The 13,365-nt window shown below is 37.2% G+C and overlaps 1 protein-coding gene across 1 annotated transcript in view; it reads right to left on the bottom strand.

The window, feature by feature from the left end:
- Window positions 1-2,593: 2,593 nt before the first annotated feature.
- LOC126163070 (uridine 5'-monophosphate synthase) overlaps window positions 2,594-13,365 on the bottom strand; it is a 106,048-nt gene continuing 95,276 nt past the window's right edge. Inside the window, exon 7 of the mRNA XM_049919975.1 lies at window positions 2,594-4,330. Within this exon, the coding sequence (XP_049775932.1) occupies window positions 4,038-4,330 (293 nt within the window). The 3' untranslated portion in view covers window positions 2,594-4,037. The remainder of the gene's footprint in view (window positions 4,331-13,365) is intronic.

Here is a 13,365-nt window from a genome sequence, read left to right as displayed (position 1 = left end):
AGAGGTGTTTTAAAAAATACAGTTAGAAATTATTGCAATACTCAATATCAGTTCCATACAGGAGCACACAACTGATATACTTACAATGAAACAATTTATGTTGCCCTTAAAATTAAGCAACTGTATGTTATTAGAAATACCTGAGCATTTATTCATTAAGTGCAACATTTTTCTGAAATTGTACAGCTTATTTTCAGGCATTACAGTTACTAAGGCATTACTAATGCAACAATTCCACTTTTCTTAAAGTATGAGCACTACAGGCAGTGATACTCTTAGGTCATTTCATTACACCTGTTAATATAAGCTCTTTAATCACGATTTATTTGAATATATACACACATTATGTGCTCAAAATACAAATGATTTTAAAATTTATGATACAGTTACAATTTAATTTCACTGGCTGCGTAATGTTATGGATCTGCACAATAAAGTCATGAGGTATGAAAGACAGATAATTTAAACTTTTTACTAAATATAATTTAATCGGTTTCGATCATTCAGAAAGTGCATTTTGAAAGTAATTAATTATTTCTACTCAAAATTTCACTTTGCAATGCACATGTAAATTAAAAACTTCAAAACAGTACAAGAAGAGAACCAATATGTGATTTGATTACAATGAGAGAACACTGCTGCACCTACATGTGATGTTACTTTTATCCCTTGTGCTCTCCCATTAACATTACAGTGGGACTGAGATGTTGGTCTGAGTGGGGAGGTGGAAACTAAGCTTAATATGGTCACAAAAAGACATGCAGCAAGTAAGACCATTGGCAATAAGTCATCAAACCCACAATCTATGAAGTAATATCGATGAGTGTCATAACGAAAGATTTGCCACTTATACACCAATACCCTAACAACATCAAAACAATTAAGTTAAGTCCACTGATGGAATGCTTGTGTTATTAATATTTAGTTTTTAAGTATATTAAAATGCCACGCACTTTTAAGACAATCTGTGTCAACCTCATGCACTGACAGCAATGGGAATGCAGTTTTTTTTTTTTAATCTGCCAATATGAGGACAATCTAGAGTTGAGATTTTCATCCATGTACCTTCAGTTTTCACTGGAAGTTTCCCTTTAACTGTCTGAAGAGTAAACTTAGTCTAAGTAGGAAACCTCACTAGGGAATAAGAATAAAAGAATTTCTTGTTATAGGTAAATACAGTGTGCAACCACAGCATACCACCACATGCATTACTCCACTAAATCAACAGAAAATGGATATCTGAACACAAATTATGTTTATAAAAATACTGATTATGAAAATAGAATTTAACTATTCATAAAATCTATGTTTTCATTTTTCATACATGAAAGTGAATAAGAATGTTTGAAAATGGCCACAATTTATAAAAAAGAATACAATAAAAATGTTTCATTTAAAGAACATAACAATCTTTTATTTAAACAACACATATAAAAGATTTTTCTTTTTATTTCTCTGGTACCTCTTTTCAAAAGTGAGGAAGTTATCTTTACTCTGGTCTCCCTTATAAACCACAGCTGCCCTAACTACAGAAAAAAATCTTTGTGGAATGTTAACTTGCAGACTACAGAAGAATTATAGTAAGTGCTACCACCTCATAAATTTCTATACTTAATGAGCATAAAAATCCATCTCAAAACTTAAAAATACTAATTATTTGTGATGCAATGCAGATTTAAACAATGTGAGAAATGGATGATAAAAGGACAACATGAGCAAAAACCTAATACAGATATGAAACAATGAAAAATCCAGGATGGAATGCAACAATATTATGAAAAGGATAGTTGCTACTCACCATAGAACAGAGATGCTGAGTCGCAGATAGGTCCAACAGAAAGACCATCAGAAAGTGCGCTTTCAGTCTCACCAAGGCCTTCTTACACACACACACACACACACACACACACACACACACACACAGACAGACAGACAGACAGAGAGAGAGAGAGAGAGAGAGAGAGAGTGTTGCTGAGGCCAGGCTCCTGCGTCACTCTCGCATGTTATTTCCTCTACCCTTCCATGCCACATGAACTTTTATCTCATCCTACCAACCCCTCACCACCCCCACTCCTTTACCTCTCTATTCCAATTTGCACCTACTTACTTTACTTAATCTAGTCACATCTGCCGTCCCCCTTCTCCACACTTATCCACCCACAGTACTGCAACCCACATTAATATCTCTTAATTTATTTTTTTCTTTGATTTCATTGTGTCTTCAAGCCTATTTCAGTTGGTTTCTGTCTTTACTGTCGGCCTACTCCCTCAGATTTCATCTTCTTTCCCCTTACTTCACTCATTCCATCCTTTTCATTTTTTCTCCGCCTATTTGGGTGTATTTTTGTGAATTTTTTTTGACGTATTTCTATGTTATTTACATAGTTTTATCCTCCACCGTGGACCCTTGCTCCTTCCATCTGCATCAATACAGAAAAGTTTCCTTGTCCCTAGCCAAAACTCAGTCCCACATGCTGCTCCTGTATAAATTTATTATTGAGTCTGGCCTCAGTGGTCGGACTGTGTGTGTGTGTGTGTGTGTGTGTGTGTGTGTGTGTGTGTGTGTGTGCGCGCGCACACGGAGGGGTGGGGAGGTGGGGGTGGGGGGGGGGGGGGGAGAGAGAAGGAGCCATGCGCATATGCTTGTGTTGTCTATTTCTGACGTAGGCCTTGTTGGCCGAAAGCTCACTTTCTGACAGTATTTTTGTTGTGCCTATCTGCGACTCAGTATGTCCGCTATATGGCTAGTAGCAACTATCCTTTTCATACAATATTGTTGTAACACAGATACGACATTCATATGAGAAAATAAATACTTTATCTACTGGGATATATAATCGTCATGTTCGAATCAGATATTTGATTATAATGAGATTCTTGTGGCAAAAGATGAGCTTTACGCGATTGCCAGCCAAAATAAGTTAATCACTTCATATGAATATGAAAAATAACAAATATTTCTAGTGGGTGAAATATTCAATTGGTAATCAATAAAAATCTACAGCCCAATGACACTACACTATTTAAATATTAACAGCTTATAATTAATTCTGAGGTGATAATACAAATACTCATGAATTTATGTGTAGTACAGATACAAAATGACACTGTGGACTTTACAATGAAAAAATATAAATAAAAAGTATTGCAATATACAGAGAAGATGGCCCCACAAAATTGTGTCCAAAAGAATGGCCCTGGTACAATTCTTTCCAAAACAATGTGATTCAGTAGTACTCAGTTTTTACATGAGTAAGAAACTGCATACACAAATTATGACACATGAGAGAAATGGAGATACCACTTCAACCTTGAGTAAGAAAATACTGTGGTGTTCAAACCAACAGTTGACAGCAACCTTACCTTTCAGAATTTAACGTTAGGAATTCTGTGCTATGTTACCAACAACGTTTGAAAGTTGGTCTGCCAGAACAAAGCTATAGCTATTTGTAGGGTGTAGACGTAACAGGAATTTGATGAAAGAGGTGAGATGAGTGGAACGGAAGAGAGGATGGTGACTATTAAAACAAAGGCCAAGTGAAGGTAATGGTGAAGAAATCTAATTTGAAACCATTAAGAGTGGTTATTAACTGTTCAAGTAACTATACCTACAATAACAGCAATATATACGCATCAACCTTTTTCCAAAGCAAAATATTAATATACAGAAATTTTGCATTTTTTATCACCACAGTATTTATGTTTATACATAGACAAAACTATAAAACAGACTTGAGACCTAACAGCTGTTTTCTTAACAGATCTGATTAAAAAAGAAGAGGAGCAAGGTTCATCTCGTGGCACAACTGCTGCTTTTCAAATTGTTGACTATGGATCTAATGGATGAATTATTCAATTATAAATCATTACAAAATCTTAAATCCAATGAGGGTAAACTATTTGAAAATAACAGAATATAATTAATTCTGAGGTGGGAATACAATATACTTCAAATAACACTTAAGGTTTTTACAAAACATTGGAGACTGATAACACTGAGTGTTCCATTATCTCATTTATTCAGTTTGGTCACTTATTTATATGCGCTGCTCATATGCATTCCACAGGCGTGAACGTATTTCAGCTGCAGAGGCCACTGGGTCATCACTGGCTGATATAGCTCTCCCAGCCACGACTACATCTGCACCTCTTACCAATACAATATCTTCTGGTGTTGTATATTGCTGCCCAAGGCCGTCTGTTGTTTTTCTTTGGCTTAGACTGACACCAGGTGACAACTGAACTATGCCCGGTGACTGTAGCAGGCGGGGACTCTGACAAACTATTCCACATACGAAATCTTCGTGTTTCGAACACATATCCAATGCATCTAAAATACAAAATCAAACATGAGAAAAAATAAGACATGTTTATGATTTTTTTATGATTACTTGTTTCAAAATACACTTCAATGCTTTATTTATTATGAAAAGCTCAACCATATTATTTAATGGTGTTATTATGATCCATAATAACAACATTCCTATAGTGAGGCCATCTGAAGTGGCTGCAAGAGAATGATTGAAGCATAGTGCTAGAGAGAGAGAGAGAGAGAGAGAGAGAGAGAGAGAGAGAGAGAGAGAGAGAGAGATATCAAACTGAAAAAGCAGAAGTAACAAATATTTGTAGCAAGTACACAGGAGATATACAATGGTACAAAAAAAATTAAGATAATAAATTTATTGCTTTTATAAACACACTGATGACTTAATATAATTTTCTTTGTGTGATATTGCCTGTCTCCAGTACTATTCCACACATTTGCTGCCTTACTTCCTGTGTTGCTCTGTTCAAGTTCATCCACGTCTCATTTTCCTTCAGCTTGAAACCCTTCCATATTTTCACTTTGCTTTTAATCATGGTTATTTCGAACATTTGGTATTTTCTAAATGTCTTCTAACATCATCAATCCATTTGATAGTTCCTACAGGAAATAGTTGAATACCTGTTTGATTAATCTATTTCCACTCATTTTGTATAGGTGTCCAAGAAACATTCTCCTTTGCAAGACTTCTAGTTTTTCCAGGTTATAGTTCGTAGCATAGCATTTACTAGCACAGAAACAATCCATTTCAACTGCAGTGTTCTGTCTTTTTTTTGCATTCCAAGAGATGCACCTCTCATTGTACATATCTGACAATCCATGATCTTTCCATCCTTCGCATTTGATCTCCAACAGCTACTTGTCATTTATTTAATATCATTTATCAATAATCAGTTGACAAAAATAATAAATATATGTACACGGTAATATTAAAATGAACAGATTCATTCTCATTGGTTTACACCTTTACCAACTGGTATCACCAAATGTTCATTTATTCACAATAACTGATTGTAATGGCTGTACATCAACTTTCAGTTAAAAAAGCCACCATAGTTGCTTTAGATACATCTTGCCATTTGTCAGACAATACACTACTAGCTCCTTAGTGTAATATACTCATTCATTCTTCTACAAAACCAACTCTGCCCTGTAAGTCATACCCCCCAAACCAATTTTTGTACAAGACCTTTCCACAGAACCTGAACGTTTACGAGTCAGTGAGTGGTTGCCTAAATGATTTACAACCTAAACAAAGGTAAAATAATGTGTCACTCAGAGTTGACTAAAGTCACTAAAGAATGATATGTTGTACAAAAATGTAGCAGTTGTTCACAACAAAAGAAAAGTCAAGGGTTTTCTGCTCAACAAAACCCATTTAAATAGCTGTTTCACAGATCACATCAAATTAACCTTTTTCTCAAAAACAATAGCTCAGAACAGCATAGGTTATAAATGGCTATAAAAATGCTCTCAAGTCTCTCATCCCCCACATCCTAGCCTCCTACTCCGTGGAAGACAGGGAGGAAAAAGAGAGCAGTACGAGAAAGAATCTACAATAAGCTCAATAGATTACGCTCCATACAATGGAAAAGTCAACGTGCAAGTTGCCAAAGTGGCATCAAATCAAAAGACTTGCACCCAGCGAACGGTCTACCTGACGGGAGGCCCTAGTCACATAACATTTACATTATTTAAAATGGAGAATGAACTGGCCAATATCCTAGCATTATGAGGGGTTCTTGCCCTATTTGTGGCCTAAAATGAAGAAATGAGGAGCCGCTGCATTGTCGCTTCTCAGAAAAAAATTGTTTGTTCAGTCTACAGTCTTACTTTCATTTTGTGTAATGCCTAATGGGTTTCAGTATCTGGTGGCATCATCAGGGTACTTCATAATCAAAGGCACTTAAATATTTGGAAACATTTATAGTTTTTCTGTATGGCAGTCATATTTAAAGTATGATACAAAGTTCAATAAAATCTTCTCTGTCTAAATGTTGAATAAAACACTTGATCCCTCAATAGCTGTCTCTCCATCATCATCAGGACTTAAAAATTACTGACTATCTGGGCTGGCATGGTGTTCTGCTTATACAGGGTGTATACACAGACAAAGGGTCGAAAAATCCTGGATTTCGTGGTTATAAATACACTTTTTTCATGTTATGTGACAGTTACAATGTAAAATTTATCACTCCTCAGAATGATAAAGGTGCACGGAACTTCCCAGCACTTTAGGAAACGAAATCCCAGGGGAGGGGGCAGTGGGGGATTGCATCTTGGAAAGCTCAGTGATGGGCAGTAACATGTACACAACATTTTTTTGTATTGTGAGAATACAAATACTACCAAACTGGACAATAGCGACTATATAGCAGGGAAAGTTGAGGATGGCTCCTTTGATTTGTATGAAGCCAAGCATTATGCTTGAAACCATACCGAAACTGAATAAACATGAAACAATAGCTGCTTACTACTATGGCTCAAAATGGAAATTCTTATGAAACAGAACTAATCTAACCAATTAAATAAAAATTAATGATATGAATATATTAGAGGGAAACATTCCACGTGGGAAAAATATATCTAAAAAGAAAGATGATGAGACTTACCAAACAAAAGTGCTGGCAGGTCGATAGACACACAAACAAACATACACACAAAATTCTAGCTTTCGCAACCAACGGTTGCCTCGTCAGGAAAGAGGGAAGGAGAGGGAAAGACGAAAGGATTTGGGTTTCAAGGGAGAGGGTAAGGAGTCATTCCAATCCCGGAAGCGGAAAGACTTACCTTAGGGGGAGAAAAGGACAGGTATACACTCGCGCGCGCGCGCACGCACACACACACACACACACACACACACATCCATCCGCATATCATTAAATAAAAACTTTTATGAAAGCTACAATGAACAAAATATAAATTCCTTTCTGTATTTACTAACTGTCCACCACTCATTTTCTCATGGTAGCATTCTTGCTTCTCGATCAAGGGGTCCTGGGTTCAATTCCTAGCGGAGTCAGGGATCTTCACCTGCCCCGAGATGACAGTATTGTGTCATCTTCATAATGATCATTCATCCCATTACAGTCTGAGGAAGACAACGGCAAACCACCTCCATTAAGATCTTGCCTTGCCTAGTACGGTGGCGCAGATCTCCCGCATCGTTCTCTTACTCTCTGTCAAGAAGCATGGGATTTCATTTCCATTCCATTTCCTAACTAGGGAAAAGTGGGAAGAAGTTTACAACACTGCAGACACAAATGAAAAGTTTCATGCTTTCAGTACCATCTTCTGCTATTATTTTGAACTATGACACTGCATACTGAAAATGCAAAAACAAAACTTAAGACAAAACAGGTCTCAACTAGCAGGAAAGAAAAAACTTTTCAACTGGTTATCACAACATATTAAGACAAAAAAATTTTAAGGAATTTTAAAATGGCTCTAAAAAGGCATCTTTTAATTAAATTGCATTATAGTGTCGATGAATATATACAATCTTAAACTGTATAGAAGCTAGTGAAGCTAGCTGCTTCTGAAATCTGGACGAGCTCCTGTAGAATACTTTAGTCATTAACATAATCAGTGTAGGTGTATGTCATAGAAATTTTAAATATTTTCTAATCTTTAAATTTGTGTCTTTTGGCCAAATGCAAAAGCTATATAAACTACACTCATGAAGATGCCACAAAAACTGTAAACATTACTCTACATTTTTAATTAATAAGAGTAACAGTTGTGTTAAAAATCCTCTTGCTTTTTTAACTAGAAAACTGTCAAGTCCTTCAGAAGAGCATGTGTATATGTATACATTTGCTCACAGTTTTATGTATATAAACTTACTTCTATAGTAGCAGGTATAGAATTCATAATCATCACATTATTTCATGTTGTCTCACCACATCATTGTTGTTGTTGTTGTCTTCAGCCCAGAGACTGATTTGATGCAGCTCTCCATGCTACTCTATCCTGTGCAAGCCTCTTCATCTCCAAATAACTACTGCAACCTACATCCTACTGAATCTGCTTACAATATTCATCTCTTGGCCTCCCTCTATGATTTTTACCCTCCACACTTTCCTCCAATACTAAATTGGTGATCCTTTGATGCCTCAGAACGTGTCCTACCAACCGATCCCTTCCCCTAGTCAAGATGTGCCACAAATTCTTCACCACACCATCTCACAAAAATTGATTTGTCCAATATCAGTTTGTAACTATTACAAAGATGATGAAAAGATTAATAAAACAAAAAAATATTCAATCACTCAGTGGAACAATGGCTGATTAATCTTTAGTTAAAACCTTATCACATGAGCTTTTAAATTAATTTACTGTTCACATGTGAAAGCTGTGAACAGCCACTTCTCTTTGCTTCAGATGACAATGAAGCTGGTTGTAAATATTGGTTCTTTCTTGTAGCAATTTTATTTTACTCCTTAATTTTTCTTTTCTGGGACCAGACTAATAAATCAACTTCGCTTTCAACATCAGCAGCTGTTATTTAACACACTGCAGGAGTTTCAATGTATGCATCACTGAAGGAAGTTTCATTCATGTTTTCAACTGGAAAGTAACACATAGCATTGCCTTAAATGAAGCCTGTAGGCCGACTGATCTCTTACGATCTTGCTTGGCACATACTCATCTAACACATATTGTATGATGGTTTTGAACCTTGTCCACTGATCCTCAACACTACCTGTACTCAAGACAAAACTTTTGTGTTGAGCCGTCAGGTACTCTGAAATCTGCTTTTTGTCACTTTTGCTAAACAGAAAAATCTTCCTACCTTTTTTTAATATTTCTATTTACAGCTGAAATCATCGATGCAGTAACCGCTTTATGATTGCTGATTCCCTGTTCTACGTTAACTGTTTCAAATAGTTCGGGCCTGTTTGTCACCAGAAGGTCTAATATGTTATCGCCACGAGTTGGTTATCTGTTTAACTGCTCAAGGTAGTGTTCAGATAAAGCACTTAAAAGGATTTCACTGGATTCTTTGTCCCTTGCCACGTCTCAGGAGGCGTCTTGTTGGGCCTAGGGAGGGAATTCTCTAACCTAAAAAACCCACATGTGCACTCCATACATAATCCGCTACCCTTGTAGCCGCTTCCTGTGTGTAGTGCATGTCTGACCTATTCAGGGGGACCCCACATTTCTCCAGCCGATAGCGGAGGTCGAGAAATTTGCACTCCAGATCTCCGCAGAATCGTCTGAGCCTCTGGTTGAAGCCTTCCACTCGGCTCCAAACCAGAGGACCGCGATTGGTTCTGGGAACGATACTACAAATAGTTAGCTCAGATTCCACCCCGCGAGCGAGGCTTTCCGCTCTCACCAACTCCGCCAACTGCCTGTATGAACTGAGGATGACCTCTGAACCCAGACGGTAGGAGTCATTGGTGCCGACATGAGCAACAATTTGCAGTCGGGTGCAAGCAGACAGAGTGAACACTGGCCTTCTTCCCCGACCTTTCCGCTAATTCCCTAAGGGGCTCCATCACCCACCTAATGTTGGAGCTCCCAATCACTAATAAACCCCTCCCCCCATGTGCCTGCTCGGACCTTGCCAATACGTTCTAATAGGGATGTCTTTATTCCGTCTTCTTTCCTCATCTCCTCATTCCTTAACTTGTCCATCTTGGTCTTCTGGATGGTGGATCTAAGAAATTTCTTCTCGGATGCTTGCAGCCTTGATGATCTATTTGTGAGGTTACATGTTTTGATATCATAGGTAAATACTGATATGAAATAGCCATTAAACATCATCAGTTTGGCTGGTTTTGGAATAAAGTCATCCCATAAAAGTTATATTACTTGTTGGTAGAATTCAGATCCTTTTTGCACTCTGGTGGTGATCTCGTTTCTGTCCAAATTATCACTGGAGATTACACTTCCAAGGTAAGGAAAACTGTCCACACACTCTACTTGGTGTGGTCTCTTAGTTTTACACTTGCTGGTTGTCCATCTCTGTTGACTTCCATCACCACTGTCTTGGTCTTACTGATATTGAGGCTATATTTCTGGAATTGAGATTTCCATTCATTCAGTCTGATTTGTACTTCCTCTTCAGTTTCACCCCAAGTCATGATGTCATCAATAAAGGCAAATGCATTCAGTTCATGTGACCTCTCATTGACATTCTTCATTATAGTATCCATAACAGTGATGAATGGTAGTGGGGTCATTGCACTTCCTTGCTAAACTCCACTCCTGGTCTCAAACCACGATGATCATCCTTCCCCAATTTGTACACAGCTAGTACAGTCTTTGTACGTCATCTGAATTTTTCTTATTAGTCCTTTAGGCTCATTCTTTTTCCTCAGGCATTTCCAGATCTTATCTCTTATAACACTATCATAGGCTTTTTCTATATCCAGGAATGCAATGACCAGATTCTTGCCTTTCTCCCAATACTTTTCCATCAAAATGCGGGTGCTAAAAATTAGATCTATTGTTGATCTGTTACTTCTGAAGCCGTAATGTTCCTTCTCCAGTTGAGCTTTTATGATAGTGCTCAGGCTCTTTTCCACGATCTTCTAAAGTATTTTCAGCCCATGAGACAATAGGGTTATTCCACTATAGTCTCCTGCAGCAAATTGACGCATGGTGCAGGGAATGGCAATTGAATCTCAATGTAGACAAGTGTAATGTGCTGCGAATACACAGAAAGATAGATCCTTTATCATTTAGCTACAAAATAGCAGGTCAGCAACTGGAAGCAGTTAATACCATAAATTATCTGGGAGTACGCATTAGAAGTGATTTAAAATGGAATGATCATATAATGTTGATCGTCGGTAAAGCAGATGCCAGACTGAGATTCATTGGAAGAATCCTAAGGAAATGCAATCCGAAAACAAAGGAAGTAGGTTACAGTATGCTTGTTCGCCCACTGCTTGAATACTGCTCAGCAGTGTGGGATCCATACCAGACAGGGTTGATAGAAGATCCAACGGAGAGCAGCGCGCTTCGTTACAGGATCATTTAGTAATCGCGAAAGCGTTACGGAGATGATAGATAAACTCCAGTGGAAGACTCTGCAGGAGAGACGATCAGTAGCTCGCTACGGGCTTTTTTCAAAGTTTCGAGAACATACCTTCACCGAGGAGTCAAGCAGTATATTGCTCCCTCCTACGTATATCTCGCGAAGAGACCATGAGGATAAAATCAGAGAGATTAGAGCCCACACAGAGGCATACCGACAATCCTTCTTTCCACGAACAATACGAGACTGGAATAGAAGGGAGAACTGATAGAGGTACTCAAGGTACCCTCCGCCACACACCGTCAGGTGGCTTGCGGAGTATGGATGTAGATGTAGATGTAAAACCTGTAATTCTCAGGGAATTACATTGTACTTGGAAAAATTGGGGAAATTTCAGGAATTTTGAAAAATCTCATGGAATTCTGTATTTTTAACCTAACATTAGAATTTAATTTTATATAGGTTTGTAAGTCACAAATCATGGAGAGCTGCATCAAACCAGTCTCAGGACTGAAGACCACAACAACAACAACAACAACAACAACAACAAGTCACAAATTGTAGAACATGTAATATTTCAAAGTGTGTTTGTTATTTGAATATTATTCCATATAAATTATTGATGTTTAAAACATGCCATTAAACTACAGCTGAGAGGAAAGAAGTCATTTCTGTGAGATGCTCAACGCCCCCTCCCCACTCCTGCTCATCGTTAATTTCTCAGCGGTTTAAGACGTAATCTTGTTTCAGTGTTTAATTAGCACCCTGAGTACAAAGTGAGCCTAAAATACAGGCAGTCCCTTTTGTTACTCTACAGTCCTCTTCCCCCCCCCCCCCCCAATTCTCATTCCCCTCTCCTGTGCATTTCATAACTTATATAAAGTCTGTTATGATTTGCAAATGTATGTTATTTAGTGTGACATACCCCATTATTAACTATGTTTTGAGTCATTGATGCACGGATTGAATTTGAGATGATAGACACGCCTTGCTAAAGTAGCATAATGGTAGAAATTTTAAAAACACTCAACTTACTGTTTTAAGCTGCAAAGGCACAAGCAAACTATGAATTTAAAGTAAGTTACTGATTGTCAAGTGTTATAAACAGAATTCGGACATAAATATTGAATTTGCATGACAGAAGAGGATTACATTTACACCACAAAATGATAATACGGATCGCTGGTTCGATATTTCTGGGCTTCCCATAAAACACTAAGACTCATTGATGTAGCCTCTTAAAACTGCATGTAGCATACAAGAAATGGCTTTCATTATCGTGGTTGATTTGTGCTGCGTGATGCCACCCATGAGGTTGATCAAATACATGGACACATCTGGGATAAACAGGAAACTGGAATTGCTGCCAAAGATGATCAGCTGACAGTTGCAGAATATTGCATTGCCAAACTGCACCACTATGCTGGCTAATCTTTTCAGTACAAATAATTTTAACTGATCAATAAGTTGTGCTGTTGTTGTGAACAATATCGACCTGGTTAGTTCATTGATTTATAGAGGAATGCACTGTGTGTAAATGGTTGATGAAAAAATTAGCAATTTAGATGCTTAGTTTTTTGCTCAGTGTTTTATTATAGTGTGGTTTGTTTTGTTCATTATGTGTAATTATTTATTTATTTATTTATTTATATACTTGTTCCATAGATCTGTACATGTGAGCAAGTCACTCAGATGTGGAACGTGTCAATGTACATAATAAAATACATAGAATAAAGACATTGTTATAGTATTAATAACAGTGCATACTTATTAGCTTAAAAAGTCACACTTATTAGCTTAAAAACTAGTCAACATAAATGTGAAGATAGCAGTTTCATATTTAGGGCATTATTGCATCTATTTTAACCTTGAACAGTAATCAAAACTTCCCACTTTGGGTTTAAAAGTGACCCAAAAATGGAAATGAGAAAAACAGGAATTTTTACATTAGGGCATTATTACATTAGTTTAACAGTAAACAGTGTCAAAAAATTTAAAAACATCTTTCCAATCTGGGTTTTACTTATTTCTCTGAAAGAATTCCTCTAGT

Source organism: Schistocerca cancellata, chromosome 2 (assembly GCF_023864275.1).
Source record: "Schistocerca cancellata isolate TAMUIC-IGC-003103 chromosome 2, iqSchCanc2.1, whole genome shotgun sequence".
Taxonomy (NCBI): domain Eukaryota; kingdom Metazoa; phylum Arthropoda; class Insecta; order Orthoptera; family Acrididae; genus Schistocerca; species Schistocerca cancellata.
The sequence above is the reverse complement of the archived record's forward strand: the minus strand, read 5'-3'. Positions and strand labels throughout refer to the sequence as shown.